General features: G+C 42.8%; 1 protein-coding gene and 1 non-coding gene across 3 annotated transcripts; both read right to left on the bottom strand.

Moving 5' to 3' along the window:
• Nucleotides 1–1,048: 1,048 nt before the first annotated feature.
• Nucleotides 1,049–15,901, bottom strand: LOC116315640 (transportin-2). 2 transcript variants are annotated; one of them, XM_031733983.2, is made up of 25 exons: nt 15,790–15,901; nt 14,228–14,327; nt 13,804–13,879; nt 12,674–12,823; nt 12,336–12,442; nt 11,671–11,804; nt 11,235–11,316; nt 11,012–11,134; nt 10,616–10,734; nt 10,446–10,506; nt 10,189–10,360; nt 9,739–9,891; nt 8,164–8,389; nt 7,812–7,983; nt 7,578–7,664; nt 7,303–7,410; nt 7,054–7,212; nt 6,816–6,903; nt 6,498–6,596; nt 5,640–5,735; nt 5,469–5,544; nt 5,172–5,271; nt 5,011–5,085; nt 3,899–4,048; nt 1,049–3,688 (listed from the first exon to the last, which is right to left on the bottom strand). In XM_031733983.2, the coding sequence occupies exons 2-24, from the start codon at nt 14,324–14,326 to the stop codon at nt 3,941–3,943; spliced, it is 2,670 nt and encodes an 889-aa protein (XP_031589843.1). In that variant the 5' UTR covers nt 14,327; nt 15,790–15,901; the 3' UTR covers nt 1,049–3,688; nt 3,899–3,940. The 2 variants fall into 2 exon arrangements, with proteins under 2 accessions (XP_031589843.1, XP_039467257.1); XM_039611323.1 differs by having other exon boundaries at nt 15,719–15,825.
• LOC116315659 lies at nt 14,439–14,510 on the bottom strand. Its single transcript, XR_004199114.1, has one exon. It is a non-coding gene; the product is annotated as a small nucleolar RNA SNORD41 (small nucleolar RNA).
• Nucleotides 15,902–16,025: the final 124 nt, after the last annotated feature.

The raw sequence follows: 16,025 nt of genomic DNA, 5'->3' as shown, positions 1-16,025 counted from the left end.
TAATTGTCATAAACAGGATATGGCAAGTAATAATAATAAGTGTACTGCATTAAATTATTTAAAGACCGGATATCCCACCTGCTGTAAGTAATGACGTATGAAGCATGCTTCCGGGTCAAAACTAATTATCAAGGCTGTTATGTTTTTAACATGTTTTACTGCTTTGTGTCTTGTTCTATTTAATCTGAACAAGCCCCTAATTCAGTGATCACTGTCGACCTCTCTCGGTTTTTATAGCCACTGTTTATTTTAAAACTGTTTTTAAAGAGAGAGAAGCACTTTCAAGAGTTTCTCTCAAAATGTTGTAGGGACTTTGAAATGATGGTGGTATATATGATCATAGACAACAAAATTCTGAGTCGACTCAAAGCTTATAGAAAAAAACTTTTATTTTCCCCTATTCACAAAAATTAAATAAAAAGGGATACACCAGATTACATCCAACCTGCACCACAGTTCAGCAAAAAAAAAAAAAAAAAAAAGGTAATACATGAAATTCAACTGCTGGCCTTGATATCAGATTGAAACAAAACTTCTGAATTTGTCTTCCACGTTCTTCCCTCCGGTATGCACCAAGCACCGCCTCGTCCTCAGTACAACCGTGTCAAATTTAACATCATCAGATGGTCCGCTATAAAACAACGAAAACAAACTGTTCTTTAAATAAAAAGAATAAAAAGGAGAAAAAAAACTTTTAAAGTCCAAAAAAAAATTTGTGCACTACAGCACAAAGCCATAACATAAAAAACAAAATAAATTAAAAAAAAAAACATTTTTAAAAAGGGAAAAAAACAACAACAAAAACCTGTGGACAACTTGTATTTATGTATCAACAACATGGTGAGATGTGGCAAAGCTTTTTATTTTAACTAATTCTTTGTGGCACAGGAGCTGCAAGCATGCTGGTGCAGCCTGTGACCAGCAGGGGGCCACCTCATCTCTCAATGGCTGCCTTCCAGTTAAAGCTGCACAGGATGCCCTCAGTTATTCACACTGTGGAGTGCTGCGGCTTAAAGTGGCCACATTAATTAGGAAGAAACAAAACTACCAGAATTAAAGGGTTTATTCTAAAATACATAATCTACAGTCAGAAGCTGATGTGAATGCAACTTTGATCAGGCAGGAACATGTGTTAGAGATGTCCATCGGGCCTCAGTCATGGAGGCTAGAGACTGATCGGCGACCTCCGGTGGCTAAATGTGAAAAACCTTCAAACCAGAAACTAAAAACATTTGCTAACAAAGTAAAAACCAGGTCTTACTGATGCAACAATTTCTTTTGTTTTTTTTCCTTCTTTTTTTTAAAGCCAACTTTTACTTTAAAGGAAACAGTCTCCGTTTCTGGTTTGTGGTGAACTTGTCAGTTTCACCAGCAGTGAGCAGTCTTCAATAGAAACTATGGGACACAGAAGCCACCTGGAAGTAATCAAAGCAATTTCAAGGTTATCACTACAACACTGTATAAACCCCCTTTGAGACAAATTTCCACCTGGCAAATGCCAGAAACCACTCGTAAAATAGACATTTTTCCCCTAGCGACCAGAGGTTGCCGGGGAGATCATTGACCGGTCTCTTGCCCTGTGCGGCTGGAATCTTAATCATTATCTCTGAAGCTTTTGTGCACCCTGTCCAACTATTAACCAGCAGGCAAGTGGCCTAACTTTACTCCCAAACATAACTTTTTGAGTAGGGCTGGTCAAATTATGTCTAAAAAGTACTTCTGGAAACACAACCAGGCAAACAGCCATATACAGCTCCATTACAACCATCCACACCATGGACAGTGATGAGAAGATAAAGCAGAGTAAGATAACCAAGATGAGGGAACGTACTATCAGGACTCTGTTTATCCCAGGCATATCCTACACAGTATCAACGGGTGAATATATGGCAACGACAATCACTAGTTTGATCATAAGCTGGAGAAGTACCTTATCAGTCCAGCAGCGAGTTGCATTGCCATTGACAAGCACTTATAAAGGTGGGTCCCTAAAAAGGGACCAGCTACTAGAAGAACAAGAAAAACGAAAGGGGCAAGACCTGTCAAAAAGCATGCAACATTCATGACAAGGTGAAGCCTCGATGGCTCCGACAGCCATCGCTTAACAGGAAGCTGTAATGAAATCGACCGGGGAGGGGGGGAGTGACATCCTCAGACACAGGTATGGATTGACAACTGCAAAAAAACACTACATTTAAGATGTCTCCCTCCACTTACATCCTAATCAGTCCATTTTATAAGGAGCTACATTATAAAACTATGTTAAGAGGCCTCAAGTCTTACCAAGTCATCGTATCATTGCTTAACATTATCAGTATGCTTACCTCGGCAAGCCGTTAACAGTCCTAAAAATCACTTATCAAGACAAAACGCTAGGTTTCAAGTTCAGTATATTACTGTACGCCTTACATAAGAAATTCTAAATTTATTACAAAAGAGAGAAAAAAAGTGCATTTATACCAGTAAGAACCAATTCATTCTTGGTGATGTCTTATAGCTCTGTTTCACAAATACTCTATTTAAAAAAAAAAAAAAGAAAGAAAGCAGCAAATATGATTCTCAGCTTGCCTACAGTATTTTAAACTCCTGTTGCAGTGTTGGTTTTTTCCCCAAACAAAAATGCGCACGAGCTGATTAAACCTGCCTATAATCTAGTCTTCGCACACGTGCGCGCTGCCTCCGTTTTAACTACTCGGACACTGATTAGACAATATGCATGAAAAGGGAGGACAAAAGAACCACGCACGTGACGGCTTTAAGTTATGGCAAGCCTCCCCGTTCGGACGACAACTAACGCAATAAATGGAGAAGGAAAAAAAACAATACAGAAACAAAACCCATTCACTCTAACGTGCATCACTTAAGAGGTGATCGTATGTCATGCAATATTTTGGTACTGTGGTGGTAAAACCTTAAAGAGGACAGATGTACTGCATCTCTTTGCCTCCGACAAGGGAAGGAAAATAGCTACAGGACTGAAGATTTTCAGCAACCAAGGGAAGAGGAAGGAAGCGTAAATATGAAAGGGAGGGAGAGAAAAAAAAAGAAAGAAAAAAAAAAGACCCATGTGTATGCACACGAAATGCTTTGATGATTTTTGCAGTGAAAGGTGCAAAACAAACTGTGTGCACATTGTTACATAGTAAAAGCGTCTGTGTTTATTATTTAGCCTCTGGCACGAGCCTGTTTAAACACCTGTGTGTGGTATTTGGGACTGTGGCACCCTATGCTGTTTCAGATCATTCCTTTTTGTTTTGTTTTTAAAAGTGTACCTATCTGCCACCCCCCCCTCCCCTCCCAGCCGTCATCTATGTCAGACTAATTTAAAAAAAAAAAAAAAAAATAGGAAAAAAAATATCGAGGAGGGGGGAGGTCGAACTTGGCCTCCGTTTTGCCCTCACCTACCTAGAATCCCTGCGGTGCTGTTGGCGAAAAGTCACTTTTGAGCATGTTGGATTTAGTGAGGCGTTTTATCCGAGAGGTATGTGTATATCCCCAGTTTACCCTCCCCACACCCACCACCCTCCTCCCACCCTCCCTCAGAGAGACAAACAGGGCAACGGGGGAGGGGAAATGGAGGCTATCCGCAGAGTGGAGGGTCAAGGCCAGTCACATCCCTCCAGCTCTAGTTTCTCCCCACGTTCTGGGCAGTGCAATGAGTTCCCCTGTTACCCTCCCCTTCATTAACCTGAGGGAGAAACACAAGAGGAGAGACTTTTAAACCACATTGTGTGAAGAGAGAGTATGCAGAGCTGACAATGAAGCGGTTAAAGTGCAATTCTGGATCAGAAAAAATGATTTGGGAACAAAATGTATCATTGTTTATCAATGAGCTGGGTGTTTCATCACTTCCAGAAGGGAGCTGAGGGGTATTTTGCACATGATTTGCTGGACATACTTAACAGGTCAGTGTCCTGCGTGGACCAAAGGGGTGGCCGGGTTAGACGCCGTAGCAGGCTGACAGGCGCTCCTTCAACAGAGGAGGGAACTGCTCAGAGAACTGCTGCCAGTTCTCCTCTCCGACCTGGTCCTTGAAGCCATGCAGGATCTTGGAAAAACAAACGAGACTTGATAAATTCTCCAGCAGGTGTTCAAATCTGAAGGTCAGAGTGTGTGGGAGAAGGGCTTCGCAGACTGATAGCAGACTGTCTTATGGCAACATTAATGGCAGGTTTTCTCACTGGGTTGCGGTCCTTCACAATCTCAGTTTGCAGCAACTGAAGCGAGATAACTTGATAAATCATGACGTGTTGCTGACATATTCAAACAGACTGTAAAATGTTAAAAGTCGCCATAATATATGGAGGGGTGTCTGTTCACTGCAACATCAGTTTATGGTCTCAGTTGCTGGCTTCATGTGTTATACAAATAAAAAAAAATTGAACAAGTGTGTTGTGTAAGCACACTAGCCAAAATAGCTTTGACATTTATATCACAAATAAACCAGCTAGTTAGCACTAGCTCTTTAGCTTCTCCTTACTGTCCAAATACAGTCATGGACAGCTAACCACATGACAATCAAAATCAAAGGTAAAGTTTCATAACTGTATCCCACAAATTAATGTGTAACCTTAAAGTGGCATAGTCCATTTTCAATATACAGTTTTTGTACATCTAGCTATGACCTTGCAGCTGCACCCTGGGCTGAGCACCTAAAACTAATTTAAAGACCCCTTCACGCTCTGGATTGCTCAAATTAGAGGCCTAATGCTTTAAGCTTTAGCAAGAGGGGTTTCTAAGCCAACCATGGGTATTAAATGCACCCAGAATTGATTGATTGGTATTGATTATATTATAGTTCTCATTATTGATTGATCAGCTTGACTTAGTGATGTACCACACTTCTCAGATTTCAAAGTCATCTGCATCATGCAGTCAGATTTCCGACGTCTGATTAATGATCATCATAGGTTGGTGACCCAAAACTACACAAGAGGGAACATTTTAATCACAAACACTGGTCCATCCTCCACACTGTCACAGAAATCTGACTTCTGATGAAGTATTTACCTTATAAAACATGTCCCTCAGGTCGTCCTTCGGGCTCACCCATGAGGCCACAGCATCACAGAAGAAAATAAAGTCCTGAACACAGAAGATTTGTTAGCTTAGCACTTGTTAAAGTTGACCTCCCCTACTTCTCTAACCCCGTTAAAGCAATATGGCCTTACCTGCACCACTCCTGCAGGGTTCACGCCGATCATCACACAGATTCCCCGGAAAGCCGAGTCCTTCTCCTCATTATCTCTTATATTCCTCAACGACGTGCACCTGTGAACAGCAGCAATGTGCCGACAGAAGAATGAGTTCAACTTGGTTTCTTTTTGTTTGTTTTACAGCAGCTCCACTTTGAGCAATTTTTCAACTCTAAACTAACAAGTTAAAGAGTTTTTACTCACGCTGTGAAAGTAGAACATGAAAGAATCACTCATTTTATCATATATGGTAATATCCATACTGGGACTCACCATGGCCTAATGAAATTCTGCAGCTGTGGCGCCACTTCCTGAGGACACACAAAACCCAGCCTGCCGATCGTGATGGCTGCACAGAGAGATATAAAAGAAGCCACTAAGTCTTAAATATCAAAATCGGATTTAAGAGACACGCATATCATCACTGTGTAGCTGATTGTTTACCTGTGTTTTCCAACAGAGTCTTGGGAGTGTTGGGTCTATTGATGATCTCCACCAGGTGTGGCAGCACCATACCCACATACGGCTGCATTTCTGCACCTGGAGAGCCACAAAGAGGAGAAGAAGGTGTTGAGTATCCTGCAGTGTGGATACAACATGGTGACATCTGTAACTGTGTTAAAGCTAGGAATCCATTGCCAATCAGACACGAGGCACAGAATCCCACCTGCTTCAATCGAATAAAAAGGAACACATGAAAAACCTAAATGCAGAAATATCAAAAATATCCAACACTGAATTAACTTTCTCCAAGGCTTCATCGGTCATAAGTTACTGAGAAGAGCTTTCAGGTCCTTAAAAAAAAAAAAAGAAAGAAAGAAAAAAAAAGAGGGAGTGTCTGAACACTTATCAGACACAGCAATAAAACCATTTGCAGTTACCAAGCCCTTAAAACCTAAACAAGCCTTGGTGTTCTCTCTTACTTAAATTCAATAGAAAAACTAATTTCTTACTGAATTATTAAATAAGTTTTGTGAATAGTACAAATCCATTTTAAGAATCAGGTTCTGAACACGTCTTTGATTCAAGTTTGTCTCAGCCAAAATATGTCACCCACATTGAGGCAGAGTTTACAATTCCTGAACGTACGTGCTCGTATGTTCCTTCGTATCTGCAGGAACATACGAGCTCAGACTGCACAGGCCTGCATGCAACATGTACTGTGAATGATCTGGATCAGAAAACATTATGGGAACAAAATGTATCACTTTGTGTCAATGAGCTGGGTGTTTCATCATATCCAGATACTGGGGGGTGGGCGGGACGACAGGAAAACCATCCACAATAAGATCCGTTACTTACCCATTTGCATGGAGATCTCCCCAATGGCCCAGGTGGCGTTATTACACACGGAGATAAACTCTGGGTTCAGGTTGAGACCAAGGATGGGCATGAACTCAGCTGGAGAAGAGAAATGGACACCAGTTACAACAATGATTCACAAACACACAGCTGGATATTCACTTCAGCCTCCTATCTTTTACAGCTCGTCATTAAAGACATGAGCTCATGAGTGGCTACAACAATCACTAAATCTGGGTGTTCCCTGGTAATAAAATGAGAGGACAGCTAGTAAATCAGTCAAAATGTGACAAAGTTGCTCTGATAACGCACGCTCACCAATACAGGGCTTCACGTGGAGGAAGCATGCCTTTGTTAAATCGCCCAGGAGAGCAAAGGAGCTCTGCCTCACCTCGGGCATGGTATCCTGCAGCAGAACCAGATAACTTGGTGTTACACTACCAGGGGTCAAAGAAAACTCAGGGGAGGGGGGGAAAAAAAAAAAAAAAAAAAAAAAAAAACACAGGGAAAAACTAGTTTTTGCATGCAGAAAAATAAGGAGAAACCTCCATCACACCTGCATGCACTGGAAAAGCAGGGTCATGATGTTAGAGCGAGCCACAAGCTGTTCCACGTGTCCTCCCAGACCTTCAGCCAGCCCGCTTAGCAGATCCAAGGCCACAATCATGAAATCCTTGTCAGGAGCTTCATACTGGTCTGGATGCTGGTTGTACATCTATGTAGACAGAAAGAAAAATGTGAATTTTTAACCACCAGTTTAAGATTTAAAGACTCCACATTTATTCTATTATGCTTGCTCTCTCACCATAGCCTGAGCTAGTGTCTTCTGGACTAATGTGACACAGCGCTGATAGACGGGCTCGCAGTAGGGCAGAAACCCACTCTGCAGGGCGGTGGCTACTGACGACAGACACTGGAAGACATTCAGACAGCACAGTTTTGTTTTGGGGTTTTTTTTTTTTTTCTCCTTCCTCCATATGACGTAAAGCATTTTTCCTTCGACATACTTGGACATGTCAAACAGAAAACAGGAAAACCCTGTTTCTAAACAGACTTCTAAACAGTGCTAAATTTACTCACCTCCAGCAGAGGGAAGAGATCCTTGTCTTCGTCCTTCAGCTCATTCCACTTCGCAATAAGAGGGGGCATCAGCTTCTGAATGTACTCCTGAAAAAGCAACACAGTGGTAACAGCTCAGGATTTCGGCAATAAATAAATGATTCCCCGTTACTAGTTTCCCCAAAGCTAAGCATGCAACCCGATCGACTCGAGTAAATTCAAGACAAATATACGAGATCCAAATCTCAAACTCACTGGCTGATTGAGATGGTGACCCACTGAATCTGCCAGAGTCCCTATGGCATCATACAGGATGAGCAGATTCTTGTGCTGGTACTTCCCGAAAGCAAAGACCAGTGTGTCCAGAATGAAACTCAGATATGGCACCAGCTCTGTGCATGCCTCCTCCTCCAAGGTTGCAAATGCACTGAGAAAAAACAAGATGATGAAGGTCAATGCTGAATCTAAACACACAGTCTTGTAGTCCAGGAATACCACAAGTGGATCAGAGTACAATATGGGAACAAAGTGTATCATCGTAAGTCAATGAGCTGGGATTTTCATCATGTCCACGTTAGAAGCGAACGAAGATTGCAGCGTGGCTCACCTGCAGGCGGCTTCCTGCACCTTCTTGTTGCTGTCCAGGATGCGTTTCAGGAGCTCTGTCATGAGCGGTTTGAGATACGAGTCGGGGGGCTGGGAAACCACCCAGTGTGCATAGCGACTCAAGGTCCAGCAGGCAATGGAGCGGACCAGGGCCTTTTTGTCACACAGACACTGGATGAGGTGAGGGATGAGCTCCGGTAGGTAGGGCACCATGCCCTGCATGCAGCCTAAGCACAGAGTGAAAGCACGAGTGAGAACGACACCAGACCTTCTGCAGTCAGCAGAGCAAATCTACTGATCCTAATATTCATTAGCTGGTAGTATGTGGCATAACACAGCTTATCCCTGTGAAGTGTGAAATTCTGTCTCACACCAATGTGTACTTGCGATGTGCATCAATTTAGGCGTTCTATCACAAGAAGACTGCACAGCTGATTTTCTTCAGAGGAGATGATACGAATGTAGGTTTCTCTGCTTTATGTCTCTTAACCAACACTCAGACTACAGATCTCACTGCATACATGGAACAGAAGAAACTCAGTTCTGTTTTAGTACAAAACTACTACATCACTTGTTGTAAACAGAAACCTCAATCGCAAGCTTAACTGATGCTTGTCAAGTGAACAATGCATAGCGCCCACTGCACTCCACACTACTGAGGCAGCAGAGCCAAACTCATACTTATTCAACCTTGCTGCAATATAGAACGCTTCAGGAGCTCATTCCTACAAACTCTCTGTGAAACTGAACAAAACCTCTTCTTTCTGTGACAGGTTCATTCTGACTCTCTCGCCAATCTGGGTAGCCATTAATCCATCTGCAAATCACGGTTTATTCATGCAAATTTAAAAAAAAATTAAGCTGAACTGTTTGTAAGATTGCATTTGCATTCCCTCCTTTGGTCATGAAACAGACCATTTACCTGCATGCAAAGCCTGCCAAAGCAAATTTGGCAAATTCCAACACAGACATCACTTTATACAGATTACTTTTGACAACTGTGGTTCTGCATAAGGTTGGCGACCTAATTAGGTACCATTGAGGGAATTCTAGGTATCAGTTGAAATAGGAAAGTACCAAATCCCAGTTCTGCAGCCAAAAGATTTGCGTAGTCCCCTCTCTCTATGTTTCTGCCTATTTCCCAATTGAGAAATATGAAGACTGCTTTAGCAATTTCAGAAAGAAGAGTTTGAGACTAATTACTTTTGCAATCAGGATTCACCACATCCGCAGATAATGCCAGTAACTTTGAATAAAGCATAGACGACACTGTGGGGGTCATTTCTTAATCAAATCAGGTGTCCTGGTGATACCAACCCTGTGCTAATGAGGCATGACATTAGAAATCTATAATGTGTCCTTCAGAACACAACGTGAATGTCTGCATGAACATGCAGACAGGCTTTTTACACACTGCATATAATAAGGTTAAACCTCATTACTAGATCTCAACTAGGGACACATAACATATGCATAACTGGGAACATTTCAGGAAGGTGTTGCTCAGGTTTTTGCAGCTCTGACCAGTAGCCAGAAAATCTGTAGATTGCATGAAAACAGAGTCCTTTCATCTTACCCTCAGCTATGGCCCCCAACACCAGGATGCCAGACTCCTTGATCACCCAGTCAAGGTGAAAGAGCAGGCCTTTCAGGAGTGGCAGGAGGTGGGGTAGCAACTCGTCGCGGAACACATTGGCCAGCACGTCCAGTGCTGCGGCCGAACATTTCCCTACGTGAGAAAGAAAAGCTTGGTTACAACCCGACACCTAACCTGCTGTTTCTCTTTGAACGCTCACCTGAAACTACAGCAGGTTTAGGTTTTGTAAAAACTCACTGCATGTACTTCCTGAATGACATCCACATGTCCACTCAAAGCTTAAAGAGTAATAGATCTGTGCTACATTTGGGAAGGGGCCAGCTGGCCTATTAATACCTGATATACAACATACATGGAAACCAAAGTACAACCGTTAGTCAAGTCACCACACTCACATTCTGGCAAATAATGTGTTTCTCCACTACTTACGCAGATTCCAGTCAGACAGCGTGTCGTCATCGTCGTCGTCATCTTCCTCGATGTCCTCCCCCTCCTCCCCCTCCCCTCCTTCATGCTGCAAAGTGACTGTGCGTGACTTGTGGAAACGGGGTTTGATGTCCTGCTCGCTGTCTGGTACCGCCTCGTCCTCCTCCACGTCACCCTGGGGGAACGGTCAAAAAGCAGATTGATGGCAAAGAAGTACAGCTGGGTATCCAAAGCATTCAAATACCTACGAAGGCACTCACCTTCAGTAGTATGATGTCTATCTCAGAATACTTCATCCCATTTACTAAGATAGGGATCAGTCTATATTAAACAAGTGAGAGAAAAGAGCATATCCTTGATCAAAATCAACAGAGATGGAAATTCACACTAATAATAGATACATATTAACAATATTTAACGAGCTACTCACTGCACTAGGTGTCCAGAGAGCACCTCTTTACAGATGGGTTGCTCTGCTAGAGTCAGCCAAAACTCGCAGGCCTCCAGAGCCACGTTCTCGTCAGGGTCCTGGGTTCGCTGCAGCATGTACTGAAAAGCAGACGATTGAGAATGGGAATGTGTGATCAGGTGAGTGGGAAAGAAGGAAAAAAAACAAAACAAAAACCAGCCTAAGAAGAAACTTGAGAGAAATCTGGATCAGAAACATTAGGAACTTGAGGTATCATCGTGCTTCAATGAGCTGGGTTTCTCATCACATCCAGATAGGCTTCAAGTTCCACGTATTTACACGAAAATGAGGCATACGTGTCCTTTTACTTCCACCTGTGTGCTCCACAGCTGGTTATGTGGTTGTCCTAACACTCACCTGGATGATGCTGTGCATGTGGGGGATGAGGCGGTCGATGCGGACCTCCAGTAGCATGACCAGGGCTCGGCACACATTCTTCCTGACCTCAGAGTCCTCATCTGCTGCCAGCGCAAACAGGCTCTAACAAAGGAGAAGAGGAGCAAAAAAAAAAAAAAAAAAAAGTGTGAAATAGGCACAAGACTAACACAGCAGCCTGATACTGAAGCACACACAAGCTCACCTCTATGAAAGTGTCAATGTTGTCCATCAGGGCTTGGGCTCGGCCGATGATGAACTGGTTCACGCAGGCTATGGCATGGGATCTGCAGAGCAACAAAAGCAATGATCAGACATTGTAGTGATGAAGAAACTGGTTCAAATGATAAAAACCTTGTATAACCTTACATGTGCCTTTCATTTAAACAGAAAACACTCGAAGGCTATAGGTCTACATAACGTAAAACAATAAATCTGCTAATAAATAAATGAGTTATGAAAAGATCTGATCAGATAAGCACATTAAAACTTGCTTACATGCTCACAATGGTTCCTACCATAGTATAAATATTGTAATGAGGAAAAAAACTTGCCACTGAAACCAATTAACACGACTCTTAACCATATACAGTCAGGCAAATGTTAGCATAAATCACACCCAGACTCTCTCTTTCTTGTACCTAATCTTGGGGCTGCAATGCTTGAAGAACTGAAGGAATTTGGGTATCATTATGTTGAGGGGTCTGTTCAGAGCGTCGCTGTCCAGCAGCTCCGACGAATCCTCGCAGATCTTCTGCAGTGCGCCAAATGAGCCCTGAGACACGGACATACACAGAGAAGCTGTCAAATCAAACGCAAACGTACAGGGACACAGAGGAGAGAACGAAGACCGCATCAGACAATAAGACCGGAGCAAACAAGTTCTGAATGCACTACAAAGACTCTGCTTATCAGCTGAGAACACACCTTTTTCATGTCAAGCACATGTGCGACTATGAAATCATCATCATAAAAGAAACGACTGAAGATATTAGTGGCTCCAACACAGATATTACAACTAATCCTGCCTGATTTAAATCTGTTTTATTATTATTATTATTACTTTTATTACAATATCTGCTGCTCCATTTCAAAGTCCATGCACAGCTGTTTTCACTTATGGTGTCTAGTTCTTCTCAGGAATCATTTGCAAACTATGACTTTCCAGTTAGCCTTGTAGTGGCTGTCTATGTGGGATGAATTCAAACTTATGTGTACTTCAAGGATACACGCCTCATGTAATTGTCAGATACTTAAACCAGAGCAACTATCTAAATGAGTCAAATGCCAAACAGGAAGTGCAGACCTCGCACGTGTTGTAGTCCTCTGAGTTGAGCAAGTTGCAGAGCTGAGGCAGCAGCTCGGGCCATGTTTGCAGCTCTCCTTTGGAGGCAATAGTTGTGATCAGGATGCCTACAGGAGAAAACGCAGTTCAGGTCAGTTGTTCACCACTGACAAAGACCGAAACCTTTGGCCTACGCAGAAGCTCTGGATCAGACAGTATGAATACAAACACCTTCACAGACACTCAGATGGATTTTATGCATCATTTCCAGAGAGTAACATAAGGACACACGGGGATTAAACTGGTTACTCTGTGTGTAAATAGATGATATATAAAGCCAACACAACCAATAAACTCACCAATGGTGGCACGGATGAGTGGCGAGGGATCGCCGATGTTGTTGAGGCATTCCTGCTTGATGAAGTCAGCGACAGCTGATGGGAAGTTCTGGTAGTGGGCTTTGACATTGTTCTTCAGTATCAGACCACTCAGAGAGCGAGTCGGCTCATCTGAGAAGAAGAAAGGAGGGGGGTTAGAGACCAAGATGCCAAGCCATCAGCGTGTATTTGGAGTCTGATCACTACAATACTACATCAAAGCACACAAAGTTTTCCACTACTCAACCCTGAGGACGTGTAATCCAACTCTTCATCTTACTTTAAAATCTGTGTGCCCTCCATTGTGGAATTCAGACCAGTCACTCTTAGTCAAACTGGATGCAACAGTTTTTCTCAGTTTATTTCATATATAAAGTCTTACAAAGGTGGATATTCATATTCTAACTGGCTCCAAGTTTCAAATCATTAGATCAGCCAATCTAAAGGTAATCCCTTAGGGCCAAAAGCTCAGGCTTCAGGCTGCTCTAAGCACTCAGATCTCAGAGGTTTTTCCTACTCTTGGCTCTCGCTCATGCCAAGAACAATATTATTTATACACACTCTGTGAACACAGAAGCACCACTCGCCTATTATTATTCAGACCTTCTGATTGTCAGGGACAGCCAATCAGAAGAAAGTCCGCTCAACGACAGCAGACTTTCTTTAAAGGGAAAGGGATGAATGCAGAGCTGCTGCAAACCCCAATGTAAAATCGGTAAGGATTAATTTGAACTTTGAAGAGTTCAGGGCTGCTCTGGTAGAGGCATGTACAAATTCCTAAATCTTTACCAAATATAACAAATCTATATCCCTAAACTAAGACATGTTGTATCCAAAGCAACGGTGACAGAACGGTTTATGGTTCTATATACATGTCCTGTTACATTTATTGGTATACGTTTAAGTGCTACGTTGATTAAGCAATGACTATGCAGCTGATGCGTCACTGCTGTCAGTCTTTGAGAAGAGTACAAGTGGCACAATTTTTTTTGCCCCCTCACACAGGCATCCAGCCTTTACGTGCAACAGGAAGCACTAAATTCTCACCATCATGGATGTATGATCTGAGAGGCTGAGACAGAGACAGAAGACGCACATGCAAGACTACTCACCTTCAGTTTTGAGTCGTGTAAGGACAAAGATGAGATAGTTGTTAAAGTCAGGGAACTGGTTGAGTTGTTCAAGTTTCTGAAGTGGCAGTTAAGGATCATTTCACTTTCAAATCACCCTTTCAGTCTGAGCCAAGTAAGGCTCAGAGTGAAAGGACTTCTTATAGATTACTCCTTTATGTTAATCACACAGATGTGATGTGTGTATTTTTGGTCAAAAATATACTGTAAGTGAAGAAAAGTAGACAGTATAAATGCACTTAGTCCTTAAAGATGACCGAGGTGTCACGTCACAGCTTGCTACCTCGCCTCTGCTCAAAATCACTTTCATTGTTATACTGCATTAAAAGCAATAAGGATCAAAATTTAATTAAATACAATTAACCAGTTTTATTATGCACACTCAGAACAGACTGAAGTAGGATACTTGTTGGACAGCTCTCTGTGTGACTGTGTTAGGTGACTGGGAGTCTTTGAGCAGCTGTAGGACCTGCTGAAGTCCCTGCTCATCTGGCTGCCACTCCATCCTGAGACACAGACAGACAGAAACACACACACACAAATTAATCCACATGTCCACACATTTCTCTTTAAATTCAAAGGTAAAATATTAAGAAACACGTAAGCAGGCGGGGTCTCTGGATCAGACAGTATGAATACAAACACCATCAGCAACAGGTCAGATGTTTTTTTTAATGCATCATCTCCAGTCCACATGCACGTATATAGTTGATACAAGCAAAAAAGAAGGAAGCACAAATCTTCGCACAGGAGTAATGCAATGAAACTACCACTGGATGCTAATCACGTTGTACATGTCATCCGATGGTCTTCTGCTGGGCTTTTATCCAATCAATCACTACTTAAAAACAAGATACCTCTGCTTAATGACATGCAAAGTTATCTGAACCCACTGAGGGTTTACTGCAGTTACTTAATGCAAGCATGCACGAAACAGCCGAAGAAGAAAAGATTAGTTCTAAAACAAAACTGCGCAGGTGTCGGTTGCGAGCTCCCCAACAGCCTTCAGAGTGGGTTAAAGGGTGAGATGACCCGGCTGCACCGGGACTGGTCACCCCCCGCCAAACACATAAAACCCTAATTGCAGCATGCGGCACAAAAACGAGGACATCAGACAACAAGACCAGCTAAAATCTCTGTGACCCGGCTTAACTGCTCCAAGTTAATCCTACCCCCATCCCCACCCCCACCCCACCCGGTCCTCCGGTCTGAGTTGCGGAACCGCGTTGCGCTTCGACATTTTTTTTCGCTCGAATTTCAACGCAATGCCGTAACACGTGGGCCCGAGCCGCGCGGTTAGCCCATTTTGGGAGGGAGAGGGTCGTACTCACTCAGCTGTGGCTGGTCAGAGTGAGGAGGAAAAAAAGTTGTCAGGAAATGAGTTAGCAACGAAGCAACGATCGCCATGTCCGGCTCCAAGCTCATAATCATGTGGTTTACCTTTACGGCATTTAGCTTTACTGGCTAGTTTGCTCCAATTATAAGATCCATTATCGATTAGCTCGTAGATTGTTCGCGTTATGGACAGCTGACCCCACTAATACCCAACCTGCCCTTCTTGCTCGGGCCTGGTCGACAGGGCAGTTCCCGGCTGGAGGCTCACAATGTGGTCGGCATGAAAACAAGAAAATTCCGCCGTTAGCTATCCAAAGAAAGGCCCGAACTGAGCAATTAATTTGCAAAACGATAACAGCCATGTAGTCGTTTTAAACATAGCGGTTCAACATAAGGATGTCAGTCAGTATTGGGTAATAAGTAGGTGAACACGCTTTGTAAGCAGGCGCTAGCCGCTAAGTCGTCAGGCATCGGAGTTCGACTCACTCTGCTAATGCTAATGCTGCTAGCCAGGCTAATGCTATTTAACTGAAACTTGCTTTGATTTTGTAAAACGCCTTACCCGATGAGTAGGAGTGATCGAGGTATTAACAATTCGTTGTTAAAGTGTAAACCTATTAGGAGTGTACGTACAATATTGACTTGAAAGTTGAATAATCAGTACTGGGCCGCTCTTCTCTTCTTCTTCGTAGCGGTTCCTCTTGTTCAAATGAGCACGCCGATTGAAATTGACCCTTGGCGGCTTCCGTCACACATTCGACCGACTACGCGAGATTTGTCGTGGACTGGAAGGCAACTGGTTTTACTATCCATATTTGGTTAAAAATAAATTAAAAAAATACATTATTATAAAAATACAATAGCAATAT

This window comes from Oreochromis aureus, linkage group 4 (assembly GCF_013358895.1).
Source record: "Oreochromis aureus strain Israel breed Guangdong linkage group 4, ZZ_aureus, whole genome shotgun sequence".
In the NCBI taxonomy this organism is placed as follows: domain Eukaryota; kingdom Metazoa; phylum Chordata; class Actinopteri; order Cichliformes; family Cichlidae; genus Oreochromis; species Oreochromis aureus.
This window is presented reverse-complemented; position numbering and strand designations above follow the sequence as displayed.

Coding starts and splice junctions, on each gene's coding strand:
- LOC116315640 (XM_031733983.2), bottom strand. CDS start 14,326: ATGGAGTGGCAGCCAGATGAGCAGGGACTTCAGCAGGTCCTACAGCTG. Junction 12,443..12,673: donor ACTCATCCGTGCCACCATTG/GTGAGTTTATTG, acceptor TTTCTCCTGTAG/GCATCCTGATCACAACTATT. Junction 7,411..7,577: donor ATCTCTTCCCTCTGCTGGAG/GTGAGTAAATTT, acceptor AATGTCTTCCAG/TGTCTGTCGTCAGTAGCCAC.